This window comes from Girardinichthys multiradiatus, chromosome 13, assembly GCF_021462225.1.
Source record: "Girardinichthys multiradiatus isolate DD_20200921_A chromosome 13, DD_fGirMul_XY1, whole genome shotgun sequence".
NCBI lineage: Eukaryota > Metazoa > Chordata > Actinopteri > Cyprinodontiformes > Goodeidae > Girardinichthys > Girardinichthys multiradiatus.
The window spans coordinates 42,545,168-42,567,744 of record NC_061806.1 but is presented as its reverse complement, the minus strand read 5'-3'; the positions used below and the strand labels follow the sequence as shown (position 1 = coordinate 42,567,744).

The 22,577-nt window shown below is 44.2% G+C and overlaps 1 protein-coding gene across 1 annotated transcript; it reads left to right on the top strand.

Moving 5' to 3' along the window:
• The first annotated feature begins 822 nt into the window (after window positions 1-822).
• Window positions 823-20,977, top strand: lipea (lipase, hormone-sensitive a). The gene is made up of 11 exons (XM_047384052.1): window positions 823-927; window positions 6,997-7,244; window positions 8,925-9,209; window positions 9,304-9,394; window positions 9,463-9,608; window positions 9,703-9,888; window positions 10,492-10,644; window positions 10,730-10,874; window positions 17,369-17,596; window positions 17,957-18,333; window positions 19,185-20,977. Exons 1-11 carry the CDS (start codon window positions 918-920, stop codon window positions 19,410-19,412), a joined length of 2,097 nt encoding a protein of 698 aa, XP_047240008.1. The 5' UTR covers window positions 823-917; the 3' UTR covers window positions 19,413-20,977.
• Window positions 20,978-22,577: the final 1,600 nt, after the last annotated feature.

The window sequence follows — 22,577 nt, the reverse complement described above, 5'->3', positions numbered from 1 at the left end:
CTACATGCCTGGTTCCCACCGTGAAGCATGGAGGAGGAGGTGGGATGGTGTGGGGTTGCTTTGTTGGTGACACTGTTGGGGATTTATTCAAAATTGAAGGCATACTGAACCAGCATGGCTACCACAGCATCTTGCAGCGGCATGCTATTCCATCCGGTCTGCGTTTAGTTGGACCATCATTTATTTTTCAACAGGACAATGACCCCAAACACACCTCCAGGCTGTGTAAGGGCTATTTGACCAAGAAGAAGAGTGATGGGGTGCTGCGCCAGATGACCTGACCTCCACAGTCACCAGACCTGAACCCAATCGAGATGGTTTGGGGTGAGCTGGACCGCAGAGTGAAGGTAAAAGGGCCAACAAGTGCTAAGCATCTCTGGGAACTCCTTCAAGACTGTTGGAAAACCATTTCAGGTGACGACCTCTTGAAGCTCATCAACAGAATACCAAGAGTGTGGGTAGCAGTAATCAAAGCAAAAGGTGGCTACTTTGAAGAACCTAGAATATAAGACATATTTTCAGTTGTTTCACACTTTTTTGTTCAGTATATAATTCCACATGTGTTCATTCATAGTTTTGATGCCTTCAGTGTGAAGCTACAATATTCATAGTCATGAAAATAAAGAAAACTCTTTGAATGAGAAGGTGTGTCCAAACTTTTGGTGTGTATATATATATATATATATATATTTGTTTTTTTTTTTTTGTTTCTTTTAGGTTTTTCCAATTATTTCCAATTTTTTATTTTCGAAAGTATTTTACAGTCTGTAAATGTAAAATAATTCTGAAATAAAATAAACTAAGTTTATTTTATTTTAGGCTAACTGTTGCTTCTGCTAGCTAACCGCCTCAGGTGTGCGCGCTCCCCCCACCGCGGGAGCGCGCGGACAGGAACCGTCAGAGCATGAAGGAAGAAGATGCGGCTGGGTGAGTCTACGTACGGGTTTAAAACACCACAGAGTCGCATATTTGGGGCGTTTCGGCGATTTTTAACGGTTCAGTTCGACAAAGATCGTTAGTATGAAACTCCAGCGATGTCTCCGTGTATCTGCGGTACTTCACGGAGCTGATAGACCCGATTAAAGTCACCAAACTCGGTGTCGTGAGCGAAGTTGTCTCACGGGAGAAATGGTCGCTCTCAACTGAATGTTTGTTTCAGAGTGGAACAGGAAATAAAAAGTATTCTGTAATGATTAAAAACAGAGCAGTCTGGACAGGAGGGACAGATGTCAGTGTGGTGTTCGGGCTGGTTGACAGCTCCACGTCATCCGTCAGGTGATGAGCTTAAATGAGCCCCTCTCTGTGGGGCCGCAGAGGCTTTTATTCTGGGAATACTGGGACATTCAGCTGGGAAACAAAAGGCTGCCCGGTCCTGGAATGAGTGCATCTGAATCCTGTTCAATCCTGATCAGAGTTGGAAAGAAAAACTTTTAATTAGCTGAAAGTCGTTGAAATAGAGGAGTGGCTTCAGGGAACTTTTCCACCTCAGGAAAATCAGGAATACCAGAAATTAATTACAGCTCTGATACAACATGCCTTCATCATGCCTTTACCTGCAACACATGGAGGGTTATTTTTGAAATTATCTGCCTTCACACACACACATGAACTATGGTAACCTCTCATTATTAGGGTTTAACAGGATGTCAGCCAACTCTGCAGCTGTAAAAGCTCCAGCTCTTCTGGGAAGGCTTTCCACAATGTTTAGGGGTGTGTTTATGGGAAATTCTCACCTTTCTTTTTCAAGTGCATTTCTGAGATCAGACACTGATGTTGGACGGGAAGGCCTGGTTTACATTCTCCTCTCTAAATAATCCAAAAGGTTTTGTTTAGGCTGAGATCCGAGTCAGACAGTCAAATTCTTCCACTCCAGACCATCTCATCCACGTCTTTATGGACCTTGCTTTGTGCACTGGAGCAATGTTATGTTGGAACATGAAAAGACCATTCCTAAACGGTTCCCAAAACGTTGGGTGCATGAAATTGTTCAGAATATCTTCCTTTCACTGGAACCAACAGTCTGAACCTCCCTCTGCACCAAACTTTACAGATGGCTCAGTCCAGGGTAAGTGGCGTTCTACTGGGAATTGCCAAACCCAGATTTATGACCCAGATATGATTCATCACTCTAGAGAACATGTCTCAACTGCTCTAGAGTCCACTGGGGATGTGCATTCTGTACTTTGCATTGCCATTGATGATGTAAGGTTTGGATGCAGCTGCTCAGGAAAGGAAATCAGAATTAGCTTTTTTGCGAAGTTTGTTCAGACAAACAAGGAATTTGATTCCGGTACACTTTGCTCTCAGAGTGGAAATAAAGAATATCTTTTTAAATGTACTGTTTGTGTGCATGGTGTGTGGGGTCTGCAGAGATATTAGCTGGGACTTTCAGTTGGATGAGCTTCTGGTGGAGGATGTCTGGGTTGATGGTGTTGAAGGCTGAGCTGAAGTCCACAAACAGGATCCTGGTGTACATCCCTGGGTGGTTGAGGTGATGCAGGATGACGTTTAGTCCCAAGTTGACTGCTGAAAGAGTCTGTTTACATCTTCCTCTGAGATCCTTAGTGCAGACAGGGGTTCTGAAGGTAGGGGAGTGGTTGGTGTATGGCAAGAATTAGTGTCTGAGGGGATGTGGAGGAGTTGGGTTGAAGTGTGAACTGCTGCCCAGTAGAGGCCATTCAACTGATTTACCAGGTGAGGATTCTGCTCAGGGTTGGGGGAAGGTCTCCTATAGGCAATCAAGTTTTTTAAACTATTCCAAACAACAGAAGCGTTTCCATGTGAGAAGCTTTTCTTCAGCTTCTCTTCACTGCTTTGATCTCCTTGGTCAGTTTGTTCCTGGCCAGTTTATATAGGACCTGGTCCCCACTGCTATGAGCCTCTTCCTTATCTCTGTGCGGCTGCTTCAGATGAGACGTGAACTAAGGTTTGTTATTGTATGTGCAGAAGGTCTTGGTCTGCACATACATGTACTCATAGAAACTGATGTATGATGTTATCACCTCAGTAAGCTTGTTTAAATCAGTGGCTGAAGTTTTAAAAACAGTCCAATCTGTGCAGTCAAAGCAGGCCTGTAACATCTGCTTTGACTTCACTTCTTAACAGTCTAAACCACAAGTTTGGAAGCTTTTAATTTCTGCCTGTAGTTTAGGATGAGATGGACCAGAGAGTGGTCACAAAGTCCCAAAACAGCCCTGGTGACAGCATGATATGCATCCTTTAAAGTTGTGTAGCAGTGGTCCAAAGTGTTTTCATCCCTGGTGGGACACTTAATGTCCTTTTTGTATTTGGGACGTTCATTGGAGAGTTCATTCTGTGAAGCTCTCTATGATATGTTGTTGAGCGAATCTAAAGACCACTTGGATTTGGAACTCTGTAGCTACTGACTGCAAAAAGCTGGTGACATCTGCACTCTATGTGCCTCAGCATCTGCTGCCTGTTCCCAGTCGTTTCCTCTTTGTTAGAATCCCACAGACAACTGTGGAAAACCTGGGTCTGTTAGGAATAACCTTTTTTAAGCTCATAGCTGTTTTTCCCATTTATACCACAGTGATATAAAGTATAAGTTCTAATGTTTCCCTTTTGTTACAACAGGATAAGAAGCTCATAAACATACATTACAAGGATAAATGGCCCAATGGTTGTCATGAATGACCTGAAGCTGGGGCACTGGGGTTGATGGTGGAGCAGCTGGTATAACTGGTTTGATTAGAAACCTGCAGCACACTTAGATTAAGTATGTACACCCGCTACAACACAACCTACCAGATAGACACCACAATAGTGACACATAGTCTACTGATAATCACTGAGGGAGGAAACATCCATTGCATTGGAGAACCAGATATAAAACTATATTTCTATCGAGGCTCTTCATCATCCTCTAACAGACGGTGACGGTCCGAGACGGGAGCCTCAGCGTTGATCTCTGTAATTATTCCTCTGCCTTAATTTACATTAAAAGAGCTAAAAGTTAGAAACTGTTTGAGAGTCGTTCCTTTAAGAGTCAGAGTTAGATAAAGTGTGTGATCGCTTCTGGGGACCAAGGACCGGAGGATCTCTGAGGCGTCTGACCACCAACAGGGTACGGTAGCCCGGACAGGTCAGAAGGATTTCTAAACTGAACTTGTTGCACAGAAGTATCACAGAACCACGCTGGAATTCACTGAGCTCCTGAGAGTGACCCATTCTTTAACTAATGATTGTACAAACAATCTTCATGTCTGGTTCTGGCCATGTTAGTGACTGGAACATGATTCATACTTCTGGCAGGATAGTGTATGTTAATATTTTCAGCAGCTACCATCATTCAGATCATATTTGGATGTTCTATCAGTTTTGGAGAAACATCCATCTTTTTTCTCAGTCTCTGTAGTTAATGGCAAACGTCTTTGCTGTTAGCTTCTCCTGACAGATACCTTTATACAGTGAGATTATCTGATTCTGTGTAACCTTTCTGCAAGCTGTGGCTTTAGCTACAGGATGAAAGTGGGAGAAATCCTACGAAGACAGTTTTATTAAAAGGAAATCAGATTCAGTCTAACTTGGCAGGTGTGAACACAAGAAGACTTTATGCTGAAATCAAAATGAAAGGTGTCAGGGCGTGCTCACTTTCGCAGCAAGTTTATTTCAGCTTTTTTATGTTTTGTTTGCTTTTCAGTTGGATTGTACAGAGTACCTGTCACATTAATGGTTGAAGTAGGTATGAAGTAATATTTTTACATCACTAGAACCTTCTGTTTTAAGAGGTTTGAATACTTTAAAGCCCGTGTCAGATCGACACTGGGAGGAACATTAATGTGACCCCTCTGTGAATGTGACAAAGCCATCAGTGTTGATGAAGAATGAACTGACTGTCCTGAGTCTCCTGCATCCCGAAGGCTTGTTGGAATAAAATATTTCTGCACAGATTCTTCAGTGTCTTAGACTAAGCTTCAAAGCATGTGACAGTAACATCTTGTAATAGTAAAAGCCCTTCTTGATGCTCATTATATTTGAGGTATCTACATCATGTATGGTTGTACACTTTGTATGCATATTTCCTTGTGTTTGCGCATGAAGCTGTCTCCAATGTTCATGAAAATCTGTACAGAAATATTACATAATGAACTGCTGCAAAAGCACTCCGGTATCTTGTTTAAGTCGACAGTAACCATATATGACTACCTGACATTTCCTGCCACAGATTCTTCTCCGTATCGATCTGAATGACACAATGTTCAAGAAAATCAACACAAGTAGAAAGATAAAGCCCCACGGGTTTCTGATAATCAGTCCTGACACCACTGCTGTCCCGTGTCGGCTTGTTTGCGATTATTTGGACTGTACAGCGCCTTGCAAAAGTATTCACACCCCTTAAGCTTTTCCACATCTTGTTGCGATTCCACCTCGACCTTTCTTGTGGTTTTATGTGACAGAACACAACATGGTAAACAAATGTCAAGCAGGAGTAAAATGATTCTTTTTTGATTTTTTTTACAGGTAAAAACTCAAATCTGAGGCATGTACTTGTATTCTGTCCAACTATAGATCTACCAAGAGATGGATGTCCACCTAAACTGACAGGTGGGGCAAGATGAGCATTAATCAGAGAAGCAGCCATTATCGTTACTCTGGGGCAGCTCAGGTGGAGCATCTTGGCACACAACAGTTATATGAGGACACAAACCTGTCCTCACTGGAGGAGGGACAATAAGAAAGCTATAAGAAGTCCTCTTTGCATTTTGCCACAAACCATTGTTGAGGTAAAATAATGCTATCACTAATATCCATGTGGCCTCAACCTCTCCCAGTCCGGATGTCGTGAGAAAGAACAGATGAAGAGCAGGAAATTAAGATTAACACAAGTTTAATTTGGAAGATAATAAGTCCAATGATTTCTAATGCAAAATGAAAACATACAGAATAACACAAAGAAAGAAAATTACGTAAGGCCTTCGCAGATTTCGGCAAAGCATGGCTGTCTTTACCCCGATGTCTCTGTCATTACAAGTTCCAGAACATCTTTATACCGTTGACTTCAAAGCTTACCGACTGACTTCCCTTTTTGCAGTCTGATGTTATAAATCAGCCAAGCTCCCTTGTGGTATCTATACCATTCCCAAAAGTTGACATTTATTGCTTTATTGTCCCTACAGCCAGCTTTTACTGTTTGCAGCTGCCGAGAACCTCCTAACCTCTGTTTCATCCTTGTTCCATCCTGACTCCTGCTGTGATCTGTGATCTCTCCTCAAGGCTCACTCATGTTAAATCTCAGTTTAATGTTCCCACATGCAAACTAAACTAATATCATGAAAGTAAATGATTTTAATTCTCAACACCATATAGGAAATACCACAAACATATTGAAGAATGTGCTCTGATCAGATGTGACTGAAATATAAATCTTCAGCCTACTGGCAAACAGCTTTGTGGAGGACAACTAGCACTGTACATGGTGGTCAAAGTCCAGTCCAGAGTCCAATCTGTGGCCACACTTGAAAACTGATATTACCAGATGTTCTCCATCCAATCTGACTGAGCTAGAGCTGGGCAAGAAGAATAGGCAAAATGTGACTCTGTAGATGTTCAAAGCTGGTAGAGACAAACCCCTAAAGATCTGCAGCCGTCGGAGGTTCTACAAAGAACAAAATTAGTTGTGGTTGATAAATGTCCAAATGTCGAAGGGGTGTGAATACTTTTCTGCACATCTGTAATGAGGTTTGGTCTGGTAAAATCCCATCTTGGTGCAGCTTCTCTCATTGATTCCAAAGTTCTGCCTTCAGGCTCCTCTGAGAATTCAACCCTTGACCACACAGATAACACGAGTGCAGATTAATCAGCGCAGCAGTGAGTAATGTTAAAGGGGATGAGCCCAGTAGGATCTATGTGTTTAACCTTGGTGATTGTTCTTTTCTTTGCAGGACCGAGAACATCACATGTTCCCTCAGCTGATAGCTACACAGGCTGATATAAAGAGGCTTTAAACCTTTGCTTCTCTGGTTTTGTTTCTTCCAGCCTCAGAAATGGATCACAAAGCTGTTTTCACAGCTTTGGAGAAAGTCTGTGAAGACAACATCTCTGTCCTGTGTGGGCCCTCTGAGTCACCGTACGGCACCGTAACCAAGCGCCTGGTCCAATGTATAAGGAAAATCCAGCAGCACGGCCGCGCCCTGGAGCCGATGGTGGCCAGCTTCACCGCCGTCTACCATCACTACGACTTTGACTCACAGACGCCTGGAAACGGATACCGCACCCTGGTCAAGGTGAAGCACACCATCCCGTCTAGATGAACTTTATTGTTTGATAGTTTTAGATGTTGTTGAAGACAGTAAACGTTCCTCAGACTACGTGCAGCCGTACCATCCATTTAGAACATTATTGCATTCAGATTTTTAAAGCTTATTTTTCAGATTAGAGGTCAGCTCTCTGCCACTGCTTCCACACCACAGGACAGGCGGATTAAACAACGAATGAATAGCTGGAACATGGCCCTTCCTAATGTTGCAGAGTCAACAGTTTACATCTGAGGTAGCCTGAATATCTGATCAGATCAGAGGGTGTGCTTGTAGTCCATACCAAGGGGATCATCTCCTCTGTAGACCACAGCTTTTCCACAATAACCTATTAGTTCTGCTTCTGCTTGTTCTTCCATTATGTGACATCATGCCTCATCATATTTTATATTCTGAGAGACAACCTGACATGAACGTTTCTTAGGTTTTACTTCCATGACGTTCCTTCTGCTCTTCAGCCTCTGTTCTTTAGAGGTCATGCTGCTTTGGAACTTGTCGTTCTTCCTCTCTTCAGCAGCAAAACATTCAAAATGGCTCTTTGACTGTTAGTCACTGGATCCAGAGTAATGCTGCATTCCATTTGTACTCAGAAGTCGGTTCCTGAAGCACCAAAGCAACCCCAGACCATCACACCACCATGTTTGATTGTAGGTATGATGTTCTGCTTCTGAAATGCAGTTAGTTCTTCTCCAGATGTAGCAGGACCCCCACCTTCCAGAAAAGTCCTTTTTGTCTCATCAGTCCCCAAAATATTTCCCAGACATCTTGGGGATCATCGAGATGTTTTTTGGTAAACGTGAGTCGTCTCTTTGTGTTCTTTTGGGTCAGCAGTGGTTCTGGTCTTAAAACTCTCCCATGGAGGCCATTTTTGCCCAGTCTGTCTTTCTTATTGTTGAATCATGACCTCTGACCTCCGCTGAGGCAGTGTTCTGGGTTGCTCTCTGACCTTCTGGATCAATCAATGTTCTCTCGGAGTAACTATGGTAACCCAGCTACTCCTGGGAAGGTTCTCCATGGTGGATCATGGTTCTCACTGTGGTTCTTTGGAGACTCAAAGTCTCAGAGATGGCTTTATGACCTTTTCCAGGACAGATGGATCTCAGTGACTTTATTTCTCAACTTTTCTTGGATTTCTTTAGATTGGGGCCATGATGAGTTGCTGTTTTGAGATCAAGCCAAGAGTACCCTGGTTCGAATCCCACAGCCTGCCACTCTGGGTCCCTGAGCAAGACCCTGAATGCTCCCCGGGCGCCCCACAATGGCCGCCCACTGCTTCCTAAGGGATGGGTTAAATGCAGAGGATCATTTCTGCATTGTGAGATCAATAAAGTTAACATTTATTTTTATTTTATTCCCCTAACAAATGAAACCCTCATTTGAAAGTTCTGTTTTGCTCAGGTTCTCTTTGTCTGATTCCAACATTTGAAGTGCAACAAAAAAACAAAAACAGAAAAAATCTTTCAGAAATAAACGGGACCGTATGTCTCCATGCAGACCCCGGCCTCCAACTCCTCATCCAGGATGGAAACATCTAGTTAATATGTGCTCCTCCTACATTCAATGATGGTTTATTTTTATTTTGTTGCTCTGAAGACGAAGCCACCAAGCAGCTTTCATCTAATAGTTTGTGCCCTTGTCTGTTGCTTCCAGGTCTTACAGTCTTGCCTTCTGCACATCATTCATAAAGGCCGTTACATTGCCTCTAACTACAGAGGAGCCTTCTTCAGGGTGGAGCACAACGCCTCAGAGATGGAGGCGTACTGCAGCGCCCTCTGCCAGCTGCGAGCTCTGCTCTACCTCGCTCAGCAGCTGATCCACGACATCGACCACGGTCAGCTGTACATGCAACAGGATGCTGACCTGAGTGGCAGGTTTGTGCAGGAGTACAGCTCCATGCACAAAGCCTGTTTCTACGGACGCTGCCTAGGCTTCCAGGTGAGCCCGGCAGCTTTGTGATGCACGCATCAGCTTGATTCATCGTTCTGACTTGATTCCTTAAGAACCGGATCTGTTTTGTTTGGTTTCCCAGTTCTCTCCTGCTCTGCGACCGTTTCTCCAAACCATCGTAATCAGCATGGTTTCATATGGAGAGACGTACGGCAAGCAGCAGTCTGGGATAGGTGAGGCTCATTCCTCTCATGCTCTGAATGGAGATGGTCTCCTGTCCTGAGATCTCCTCTCCCTGCAGGAACAGCTGCCCTGTCCCTCCTCACTTCAGGAAAGTACGTGATTGATCCTGACCTGCGAGGGGCTGAATTTGAGCGCATTACTCAGAATCTGGACTTGCACTTTTGGAAGTCGTTCTGGAACGTCACAGAGTCCGACATTTTATCAGTAGGCAGGGTCAAATACCCTTTGTTCATCAAATTACCAGAAGAGCTCTGCTGCGTTTGAGATATTTACTCCTTGCATGTTTTCCTTTTCCCAGGGTTTCACCCGGATAGCCTCTAACCCCGTGCAGGTGAACCTCACGCTAACCGTGCCTCCTGCTGGCCTGCGCCTGCCTCTTGCCTCAGACCCCAGGCTTACGACCACCGTGTCGCCTCCCGTCGCCCACTGGGGCCCTGGGCCGGTCCACATGAGACTGATCTCCTATGAGCTGCGAGAGGGTCAGGTGAGGATCCACCAGTCTGATGCATGGAAGGTTTGAAATGGTGAACAATGAGCTGCACTGTGTGGTAAACCTTCTCCTGTTTCCACCAGCCAACAGGAGAAGGTTTCAAATTGAGAACACCATCCCAGCTGTGAAGTACAAGGATGGCAGCATCATGCTGTGGGAGTGTTATGTAGCAGGAGTGACTGGTGCACTTCTCAAAATAGAGGGCATCATGAGGAAAGAACAATATTGAAGCAACATCTCAAGACATCGTCTAGGATGTTAAAGCTTGAACACAAATGGGTCTTCCAAATGGACGTCTCTCAGTAATACACCAGATTAACCCCAGATTAGATCCAGTTGCAGGTTCTGTCAGGAGGAATGGACAGTTTGAAGGAAAGTTGACCGTATTCTGAGGAATTGTAAACTTCTAGATTTGAAGAATGTTTAAAGACCTCCTAATCCTAGCTGAACTGAAATACCAAAGGTTGTTGGATTGAATGTCAGACAGTGAGAAACAAAACATGTGTATTTTTATACAGTGTATGTGAATATCTGGTTTCAGCTGTAGGTTTTCTTCTTCTCCGTTTCTAATAAAGCGTTGTTCTTTCTATATTTTAGGACAGTGAAGACCTGCTCAGGTTTTCCCAGAGTGATGCTGCCCCCATCTCATCGCCCCGTCTGCCCTGGGTACAGAAGAGGCCTCCTTCTCCCTGGTTGCTTGTCCACTTCCATGGAGGAGGCTTTGTGGCCCAGACGTCCCGTTCCCATGAGGTGAACCACACACAAGAAGACAATGGAGCAGCTCATCAGACTGGTTTGCAGTTGATCATGTTTTGTGTTTTGTTTCCTTCATCAGAACTATCTGCGTAACTGGTCGAAGGAGCTGAGTGCCCCGGTCCTCTCTGTTGACTACTCTCTGTCACCTGAAGCGCCATTTCCTCGAGCTCTGGAGGAATGTTTCTACGCCTACTGCTGGGCCCTAAACAATTGCCATCTGCTGGGTTGGTCTCCTATTAGGAGATACTTTGATTGAGGAATACAGAGAAACAAAAGGAGGTCTTCACTGATAATTCAATTCATTTCAGTTTTATTTATATAGCACCAATTTATAACACATGTCGTCTCAAGGTTCTTCACAACAGTCAGGTTCATACATTCCAATTAATCGTAACCATTGAACAGTTCAGTCAGATTCAGTTAGTTATTCAAATTGGATAAAAAGTTTTTCTATCTAAGGAAACCCAGCAGATTACATCCAGTCAGTGACTTGCAGCATTCACTCCTCCTGGATGAGCATGTAGAGACAGTGGACAGTCACTGGTGTTGACTTTGCAGCAATCCCTCATACTGAGCATGCATGTAGCGACAGTGGAGAGGAAAAACTCCCTTTTAACAGGAAGAAACCTCCAGCAGAACCAGAACCAGGCTCAGTGTGAGCGGCCATCTGCCACGACCGACTGGAGGTTAGAGAGAACAGAGCAGAGACACAAAGAGAACAAAGAAGCACTGATCCAGGAGTACTTTCTATGGGAAGGAAAAGTAAATGTTAATGGATGTAGCTCCTTTAGTTGTTTCATCTAGAAAGAAAGAACAGATAAACTCTGATCCAGTTTTCAAGGTTAGAGTCTGAAAGAGAGAACATAGAGTTAGTTACAGTAGAAGCTCAGTCAGTAGCCATGTCTAGGAGAGAGAAAGGGTTAAACACTGAAAGACAGGGCTATGTGGATCATCTGTAGAAGGTGAGCATTAAGTTGTTGCCAGCAGAAGCTTGGATGATGCCCCTCTCCAGAAAGGTGTCACAGGTAGACACAGAGCCAGGCCAGGTGTAGCTTCTAGGAAGAGAAAAGAGAGAACAAAGTTAAAAGCTGAAATAACAGCAAATAATACAAAATTGGAGAGTAGTGTGAGAATGTAGCAGAGAGGGTGAAAGTGGTCATTATGTCCTTCAACAGCCTAAGCCTATAGCAGCATAACTACAGAGATAACTCAGGATAACCTAAGCCACTCTAACTATAAGCTTTATCAAAAAGGAAAGTTTTAAGCCTAGTCTTAAAAGTAGACAGGGTGTCTGCCTCACGGACTAAAACTGGGAGCTGGTTCCACAGGAGAGGAACCTGATAACTAAAGGATCTGCCTCCCATTCTACTTCTAGATACTCTAGGAACCACCAGTAAACCTGCAGTCTGAGAACAAAGTGCTCTGTTAGGAACATATGGACCAATCAGATCTCTGATGTATGATGGAGCTAGATCATTAAGGGCTTTATATGTGAGGAGGAGCATTTTAAATTATATTCTGGATTTAACAGGGAGCCAATGAAGGGAAGCTAAAATAGGAGAAATATGATCTCTCTTTTTAATTTTCATCAGAACTCTTGCTGCAGCATTTTGAATCAGCTGAAGGCTTTTAACTGCATTTTGTGGACATCCTGATAGTAAAGAATTACAATAGTCCAGCCTTGAAGTAACAAATGTATGTCCTAGTCAAAGTTAACACCAAGGTTTTTTACTTTATTATCGGAGGTCAATTTAATGCCATCCAGGTTAAGTGATTGACTAAGCAGTTTCTTTTTTAAAGACTCCGGTCCAAAGACGACAACTTCTGTCTTGTCTGAATTTAGAAGCAGAAAATTTAAAGTCATCCAAGTTTTTATGTCTTCAAGACATGCTTGTAGTCTATCTAACTGGTTGGGTTCATCAGGATTTATGGATAAGTAAAGCTGAGTATCATCAGCGTAACAGTGAAAATTTATCCTATGCTGCCTGATAATTTGACCTATTGGAAGCATATACAGGTCCTTCTCAAAATATTAGCATATTGTGATAAAGTTCATTATTTTCCATAATGTCATGATGAAAATTTAACATTCATATATTTTAGATTCATTGCACACTAACTGAAATATTTCAGGTCTTTTATTGTCTTAATACGGATGATTTTGGCATACAGCTCATGAAAACCCAAAATTCCTATCTCACAAAATTAGCATATTTCATCCGACCAATAAAAGAAAAGTGTTTTTAATACAAAAAACGTCAACCTTCAAATAATCATGTACAGTTATGCACTCAATACTTGGTCGGGAATCCTTTTGCAGAAATGACTGCTTCAATGCGGCGTGGCATGGAGGCAATCAGCCTGTGGCACTGCTGAGGTCTTATGTAGCCCAGGATGCTTCGATAGCGGCCTTTAGCTCATCCAGAGTGTTGGGTCTTGAGTCTCTCAACGTTCTCTTCACAATATCCCACAGATTCTCTATGGGGTTCAGGTCAGGAGAGTTGGCAGGCCAATTGAGCACAGTGATACCATGGTCAGTAAACCATTTACCAGTGGTTTTGGCACTGTGAGCAGGTGCCAGGTCGTGCTGAAAAATGAAATCTTCATCTCCATAAAGCTTTTCAGCAGATGGAAGCATGAAGTGCTCCAAAATCTCCTGATAGCTAGCTGCATTGACCCTGCCCTTGATAAAACACAGTGGACCAACACCAGCAGCTGACACGGCACCCCAGACCATCACTGACTGTGGATACTTGACACTGGACTTCTGGCATTTGGCATTTCCTTCTCCCCAGTCTTCCTCCACTCTGGCACCTTGATTTCCGAATGACATGCAGAATTTGCTTTCATCCGAAAAAAGTACTTTGGACCACTGAGCAACAGTCCAGTGCTGCTTCTCTGTAGCCCAGGTCAGGCGCTTCTGCCGCTGTTTCTGGTTCAAAAGTGGCTTGACCTGGGGAATGCGGCACCTGTAGCCCATTTCCTGCACACGCCTGTGCACGGTGGCTCTGGATGTTTCTACTCCAGACTCAGTCCACTGCTTCCGCAGGTCCCCCAAGGTCTGGAATCGGCCCTTCTCCACAATCTTCCTCAGGGTCCGGTCACCTCTTCTCGTTGTGCAGCGTTTTCTGCCACACTTTTTCCTTCCCACAGACTTCCCACTGAGGTGCCTTGATACAGCACTCTGGGAACAGCCTATTCGTTCAGAAATGTCTTTCTGTGTCTTACCCTCTTGCTTGAGGGTGTCAATAGTGGCCTTCTGGACAGCAGTCAGGTCGGCAGTCTTACCCATGATTGGGGTTTTGAGTGATGAACCAGGCTGGGAGTTTTAAAGGCCTCAGGAATCTTTTGCAGGTGTTTAGAGTTAACTCGTTGATTCAGATGATTAGGTTCATAGCTCGTTTAGAGACCCTTTTAATAATATGCTAATTTTGTGAGATAGGAATTTTGGGTTTTCATGAGCTGTATGCCAAAATCATCTGTATTAAGACAATAAAAGACCTGAAATATTTCAGTTAGTGTGCAATGAATCTAAAATATATGAATGTTAAATTTTCATCATGACATTATGGAAAATAATGAACTTTATCACAATATGCTAATATTTTGAGAAGGACCTGTATAGTAAAGAGAATTGGCCCAAGTACTGAACCCTGTGGTACTCCACAATTAACCCTGGAGTTTGAAGATAACTAATATATACACTCCCCGGCCACTTTATTAGGTACACCTGTCCAACTGCTCATTAACGCAAATTTCTAATCAGCCAATCACATGGCAGCAACTCAATACATTTAGGCCTGTAGACATGGTCAAGATGATCTCCTGCAGTTCAAACCGAGCATCAGAAAGGAGAAGAAAGGTGATTTAAGTGACTTTGAACGTAGCATGGTTGTTGGTGCCAGACGGGCTGGTCTGAGTATTTCAGAAACTGCTGATCTACTGGGATTTTCACGCACTACCATCTCTAGGGTTTACAGAGAATGGTCTGAAAAAGAGAAAATATCCAGTGAGCAGCAGTTCTGTGGGCGCAAATGCCTTGTTGATGCCAGAGGTCAGAGGAGAATGGCCAAACTGGTTGGAGCTGATAGAAAGGCAACAGTAACTCAAATAACCACTAGTTACAACCAAGTCATGCAGAAGATCATCTCTGAACACACAACACGTCGAACCTTGAGGTGGATGGGCTACAGCAGCAGAAGACCACACCTGGTGCTACTCCTGTCAGCTAAGAACAGGAAACTGAGGCTACAATTCACACAGACTCACCAAAATTGGACAATAGAAGATTGGAAAAACGTTGCCTGGTCTGATGAGTCTCGATTTCTGCTGCGACATTCGGATGGTCGGGTCAGAATTTGGCATCAACATCATGAAAGCATGGATCCATCCTGCCTTGTATCAATGGTTCAGGCTGGTGGTGGTGGTGTAATGGTGTGGGGGATATTTTCTTGGCACACTTTGGGCCCCTTAGTACCAACTGAGCATCGTGTCAACGCCACAGCCTACCTGAGTATTGTTGCTGACCATGTCCATCCCTTTATGACCACAGTGGACCCATCTTCTGATGGTTACTTCCAGCAGGATAACGCGCCATGTCATAAAGCATGAATCATCTCAGACTGGTTTCTTGAACATGACAATGAGTTCACTGGACTCAAATGACCTCCACAGTCACCAGATCTCAATCCAATAAAGCACCTTTAGGATGTGGTGGAACAGGAGATTCTCATCATGGATGCAGCCGACAAATCTGCAGCATCTGTGTGATGCTATCATGTCAATATGGACCAAACTCTCTGATGAATGTTTCCATTACCTTGTTGAATCTATAACACGAAGGATTAAGGCAGTTCTGAAGGCAAAAGGGGGTCCAACCCGGTACTAGCAAGGTGTACCTTATAAAGTGGCCGGTGAGTGGACATTGCCTTTCAATAGTACACACCCCTTGAACCTGAACTATTCCACATTTGGTCATTAAGAACACAAATATTGATGTATGTTATTGGGATTTTATATGACAGACAAACACAAAGTCTTGAGATAGAAGAAAAATGATTGATAGTTCTCTAAGGTTAGGTGTGCATTTATATTCAGCCCTCTGAGTCAGAACTTTGTAGAACCACCATTCTCTGCAGCTCCAGCTGGAGGTCTTTTAAGGTTTGTCTCTACCAGCTTTGAACATCTACAGTCTGAACTTATTTTTCAGCTCAGGTTCAGTAAGGATGGAGAACACCTCTGATGATCAAGTCTAAAGTCACAGATTCTCAGTTGGATTCAGTTCTGGACTTTGACCAGACCATTGTATTGCTTGAATCGGCTTTGATCCAAACCATCTCATCTCTGGCTGCGTGTTTAGGGTGGTTGTCCTACTGGAAGGTGAACCTCCACCGTGGTCTCAAGTCTTCTCCAGCCTCTAACAGGTTTTCTTCTTCTCAGTCTTCAATGAAGGTCAGATTTGTGGAGAGCACCACTCAGTTGTCCTGTGGACAGATTTTCCCACCTGCAGCTCCTCCAGAGTTACCATGCTCCTCTAGGCTTCTTCTCTGATCAATGCTCTCCTTGTCCAGCCGGTCAGTTTTGGTGGATGTCCATGTCTTGGTAGGTCTGCAGGTGGTCCATCCTCTCTCCATGTTCAGATGATGGATCAAGCAGAACTCTGTGAGATGTTCAAAGCTTGGGCTATTGTTGTGGAACCTAACCCTGCTTTTATCTTCTCCACAACTGCTATGGTCCTTGGTCTTCATGATGCTGGTTGTTCTCTAATGTTCTGTAAGGAACCTCTGAGGCCAGAGACAGAACATTTGCAGTTGGACTCAGATTCAGTGACACACAGCAGAACTCTGGTTATTAATGTTGGTCTCTGGTTGCTAATTAGGCGGCTTCTGAAGAAAGTTGGATTCGTTAGATTTTATTTAGGGGTATCAGAGTAAAGGGAACACAAATTATTTTAAATAAAATAAAAGTATAACCAAAAACCAATAGAAATGTACTGATTATCAGTAAATTATTACTTTAAAGAAGGGAACATTTTGCTGTGAGGTAGGTCCAGATGAAAGGATCCTTTACTCCGAAGGCCCGGTTTCCTTGCATCTACTTTCTGTTCTCCCGACTGCAAAGAACAATCGAATCTTTTGGGATAAAACTGAGCCTGTACGGCCCGATTTCATTCTGGGCTCGTTAGTCAGAGTGACACAGCAGAAATGGGATCTTTGTTGGTGTTACCTGTGCATTGTGACCTCCGTGTTTTCGGATAAACTGAACAATTTTCTGGGAATTGTTTGGACAGTAAAGAAAAATCATTGTTGAGACAAATGCATGGAGGGAGTTTTTCCAGCCTCATTTTGCAACAGTATTCTTCAGATTTCGGTAACATTAGTGAGATTAGAAGGGAAGCTCTGGAGATGAAGCAAAGCTCAGCAGCAAACTGGACGTTTTTATTTGGAGACAAGTTAGAAACATGCGGTCCAGACCGGAACATCATCTTTCTGTTCGGCTTCCTGTTATGTTATGAAGTCAGGAGCTTGTTGATGATACAGGACATCTGACATTTAACCAGAAATCACTGGGCGTGTGTGTATATTTGAGGCTGTATAAATAATTGTGTGGATCTGAGTGAAGACACCTCTTTGGGTTTCTGTATGAACATGACAGCAGGAGCTAACAGTGTCATTTTTCCATCATTGGTTCTTCCTAAATGCCCCTCTCTGAATCCCAGGTTCTACTGCAGAGCGAGTCTGCCTGGCCGGGGACAGCGCCGGAGGAAACCTCTGCATCACCGTGTCCATGAGGGCCTTGGCCGCCGGGATCCGGGTCCCTGACGGCATCATGGCCGCCTATCCTGCCACCTTGCTTACTACTGATGCCTCGCCCTCTCGCCTGCTCACACTCATCGACCCTGTGCTGCCTTTAGGCGTTCTCGCAAAGTGCATCAATGCCTACGCAGGTATGTGGGCGTCGCTCCATGCCTCATTTAACACAGCAGAACTTTCCGGCGCCTCTGGAACGGAACGCAGGACACCGGAGAGATTTGAGGAAACCGGACGATGTGGGAGGAACGGAAGAGGAGAATGTTTAACATCTGCAAGCTTCTGCACTGAAAGGCCGGCATTAACATCTGCTGTGTGGCGCCACCTAGATGTTTTATTGGTTTGACTGGTCTGTCAGATCAACAGTTACTGGGCCAAGAGATGATAGAGGCTATTATAATAGATATACCATAGGACAAAACCTTTTTATTTTCTGTTTTTTATTTAAGAAATTTTGACAATTTTCCTGACATGTAAACTCTAGTTTTCTCCCCCAGGTTCGGACTTCCAGACGCTTCAGCCTGCCGAGAGGAGAGGCAGCCTGAGCGCTCTGGGCAGAGACACGGCCCTGCTGCTCAGTGACCTTACTCAGGGAGCCTCTAACTGGATCCAGTCCTTTCTGGACCCTGGCCGGACGCAGAGCGACACATTGTTTCCGTCACATAGAGGGAATGATCACCGCAGGGCTTTGGCTCCCGCTGCCACATCAAGCTCTGCAGACATCCTTCCCTATCCTGATGGATTTGAGCCGCTGCGCTCTGAGTGTCACGCTTACGTCCTTCCGACGTCCTGCCCCGTAATCAGGAACCCATTTGTGTCTCCCCTGCTGGCGCCGACCAACCTGTTGAAGGGCCTGCCGCCTGTTCACTTAGTGGTAAGAGAGAAAGGAAGAGTTAATTTTCCGTACTGGAGACTGGAACAGGATCTAAAGATTTATGCGCCATCACACAGATACAGGTGAAACACTGAAAGGTTGTCCCCTGGCGGGTTCTGTTTGGGAACCTGGAATCAGAGCAGGTTCCCAAAAAAACAGCCAACTTCCTGATTCATAGATGAAATAAAAAAGATTCAGACAGAAAAATGGTAAAAATCTTCAGTTTTTAAATCTTCAGGTGCGATTTATTGGCGTTGGCTCTTTTCTGATATTATTGGGTGGATTTATAAACTGCACGCACTCCTGTTAATGAGGTCAGAATTTTCCACTTTGTTGTGTAAAAAAAAAAACAATTAGACCAAGATGAATAATATAAAAGTTCCCGCTTCCCATCATCTATAGACACCGTACCCACTGTGAAACGTGGTGGCGATATCATGCTGTGGGGATACCCGTCTCCAGCAGGGACAGGAAAGCTGGTCAGAGTTAATGGGAAGATGGATGGAGCTAAATCCATCAAGCACAATTTATGTTAGAATGGCCTAGTCAAAGTCTAGACGTGAATCCAACTGAGAATCTGTGTCAGGACTAGAATATTGATGCCCACTTGATGCTCAAAGCTAATAGGGACAAACCCCAAAAGATCTGCAGCTGGAACTACAGCGAGCTGTAGATCTGAGCAACCCTGAGTCAAAGTATTGACACCCCACACTTTTCAGATTTCATTTTGTAGAACATGATGAAAACTGTACATAATTTTCCTTCACAGTTATGCTCCATTTTGTTTTGATCTGTCCTGAAAAATCCCAATAAAATACACTGACCCCTTGTTCCTGCGTGTTTTCCTGCAGGCCTCGGCGCTGGATGCTTTGCTCGACGACTCGGTGATGTTTGCCAAAAAGCTGCGAGCGATGGGTCAGCCCGTGACCCTGGTGGTGGTGGACGACCTTCCTCACGGGTTCCTCAACCTGGCGCAGATCTGCAAGGAGACGCAGTTCGCCTCCGAGTTCTGCGTGGCACGGATCAGGGAGATCTTCCAGCCGGAGATCTCCAAACGCTCCGCGCCGGCAGAGACCTAGCTCCGAGACTTTAGGCTGGTTCTGCAAAGTCGAGAAGTAAAACTCGGATCATTTGCAGAGAGGGACGCTGGGGAGGAATGGAACAGATGAGGGGAAAACACTGCACTTTAAACCTGCACTGCACAGCTTAACTGGATATGGCAGCATTTTTCTCAGATTTTCCTGTCTAACGTTCTGATTGGTGGAAGGTTCAGAAGCACAGGAGATGATCTGTCCCTCAGCTTCTTCTTGAGTCACTGGTACCAGCTCAACGCTCTGGTTTTTAAAACTCATTCCCAGTTTGAAGAAAAACATTAAGACCATAAATCCAACCTCTTCATTCAGCAGCTGACCGATCAGCTATGCAGGTTGGAGGCTGACCATGAAGCAGGTCTACAGGTTACTCCTTAAATGTTCTGCCTGAGTAGACTGGGCTTGGACCTGAGTTCATCCGTTTGCTCAAAAAAAGCCGGAACACTTTGTTCTCCGTGGACAAAACCATAATCCATCTTCTGGTTATTGTCCCTCTCCCAGAAACACACTCCAGCTCATTCAGGCAGATCCCAAGGGGTTCCTTGCCCAGAAGGGATATTGGTCCCTCTTTTTAGTTCTGGTTCTGTCTTTGTGGCCTCCTCCCAGAAGCCTGAACCACCTGGGCTGACTCCTTTTGCTGGGCCCCTATTAAATGATGGAGCTCCTCTTCTTATTTCTAACGCAGAGCCTGGCCACTTTTTCAGATGAAGCTCATTTAAGATCCATTTATCCAGGATCTGGTTCTTCCAGTCTGGATCCATATCTCAGCACCAAAGCTGGAGCGGTGGATCCAGAGCTTCATCTTGCATCTCAGCTCCTTCATCCTCACCATAGACAGGAGCAGCGTTCTCATTAGTGCAGATGATCCATCTAGCCATCACACATGATGAACCTGAACTGGTCCAGTTGAAGCAGATGGACCACCAACCACCTTTCCTCTGGTTCAGAACCTTAGACCTAGAGAAGCTGATGAAGAGCTTCTCGGTGGAGTCCAACTTGCAGTGGAAACGCGTTCTGGGGAATCCAGACACAACCAAACTCCTGGTGACTCCCGGTTCTGTCCGATTGTCTTCTTCGGTCCACCTGGATGCGCTACACTCCAAGCTGAGCTCTCTCATGGTTTCCCGTCACTCACCGGAAGTATATGCAGATGATTCAAACTTGGCTTCAGATTTTTGGGGAGGTTTAAAACCCAGAACGTTCTGCTGGTGCTGGAATGTGATTAATTTTCTTCTTCAGAACAAAACAGGAAAACATTCTTCTGATGAGGTTCTGATGACTCACTCTAACAGAACCTGATCTCTGTGCCTTTAACAGAACGTTCTGCTTCTTATCGTCACTTTAATCAGCACTGAAGCTAGACCTTACGAGGAAGCTCATTCCAGATGACCCGTGGGTTTTCATTATTAATATTGTTGTATTTGGACCTGATATTTAACTTGATGTTTACAGCAGTTTGCGGTTCTGAGGTTGGAGAAAACAAAATGTAAAATCATCCTTTGTTTCTCACTGAGTTGTGATATCCAGAGTGTAATAAACCAGAACTACCAGAACTGTTTGGGTCTGTTGAACATTTACATTAGGGATGATGTTAACAATCAGCTACAGAAAGAAAAAATATTTCTGAAATAATTTTATATATTTGTTGTAAGATTAGTTTAGTTTTGGGCCACTTTTATTTTGCAGTTGGAGATAAACAGTCGTTTGTCATGGACGTTTTGCATCATACTGAGAAGTACCTTTCATGATGTAGAATCACAGTGTTTCACAAGAGCCCGCAGCATTACTAATTTCACACATCACCAGTAAGGTTGGTTTTAACGACAAGAGACGGGCCTTCAGGAACAATAGAGCTCAGTTAAAAGAGATGTAGAGTCAACAACCAGAGACTGAAGGACACAAGGAAGAGAAGTTCCCCTCGGTAAATGATGGCAGTCTGTTGATGCCATGACCAACATGGAACCCTACAGAAGGCGCTTAATCACAACAGATGATTTCAATAACGCCAATGAATTAAATCACTTCTGCCGGCGCCTTGAAAACCACTCAAAGCAACACTACAGTCCCTCACAAGTGACCCTGATCACCCAATCAGAAGCAGCTTCTTGTGTCTTCAGGTTCAATCCTCTGGCCCAAATGGAATATCTGCCTTCCTGCCAATGAGCCCCGATGACACCTGCTTGGTTCCTGTTTTTCAGAAGTGGCTGGACTCTCAGCAGTTCCAGAGAAGTTCTGTCTACTGGGAAATGACTACAGACCAATAACTCGCACCTCTGTGGTTAGAAAACTAGATGGTATCCATACTGGCAGCAGATATCAACCTGCTGCTAGACCCGAACCAGTTTGCATACAGGCAGAATAAAGGTTCTGAAGATTCACCTGGCTCTGGAACTTCTGGACCCCAGGGCCTAGGCCCGTTTACTGTTCAGCCTTTAATCCATTACAGCCTTATCTACTGATTCAGATGATGATCAGCATGGATATCAACCCTGTCATTAAATAGCAACAGTTCATCCTGTCCTGGTGATGCAGCAACCACCTTGTCCTTATGGTGAAAAAGACTGAAGAACCCCAGAGCTGTTGGTGACCAGACTCCACTGATCATGCATCAAACTGGGATCAGTCAGGTGGGCTCCTACAAGCACCTGGGGGTCTACATGGACCACATGTTCTCCTGGAACATACATGTTGGAAGTCTGTGTTCCAAGCTGCAGCAGAGGATGTTCCTCCTCAGAAGACAGAGTCCAGGGTTAGTAAGAAGATCAAGCTTCTCCTCTACCAGGCGGTGATGGAGAGCTTTTTACAGTTCAGGGTCCAGGCTGGGTATGGAGACCCATCTGTGCAGGTTCTACCTCCAGTTGCACTCCAGCATGCAGGTTACCCTCCAGTTTTAATTTTTTTAAACTTAAATTGTTACACTTTAGATATTTTTCTGTTTTTAATAGCTTGAATGATTTTCTAATGTCAAACTGTCTTTTATTGTTGATATATTTGATTGCTGAATTGTATTATTTTTACTATAGCTGCATGTAGTGCAGCTTCACTAGTCCAAATGTACAAAACGACAGCTAAAGAGCTAAACAAGGCTAAGCATGGAGCAAAAAACAAAAAATATGCACAGATTTAAAAATCCTGATGAGAATGTTAACTCTT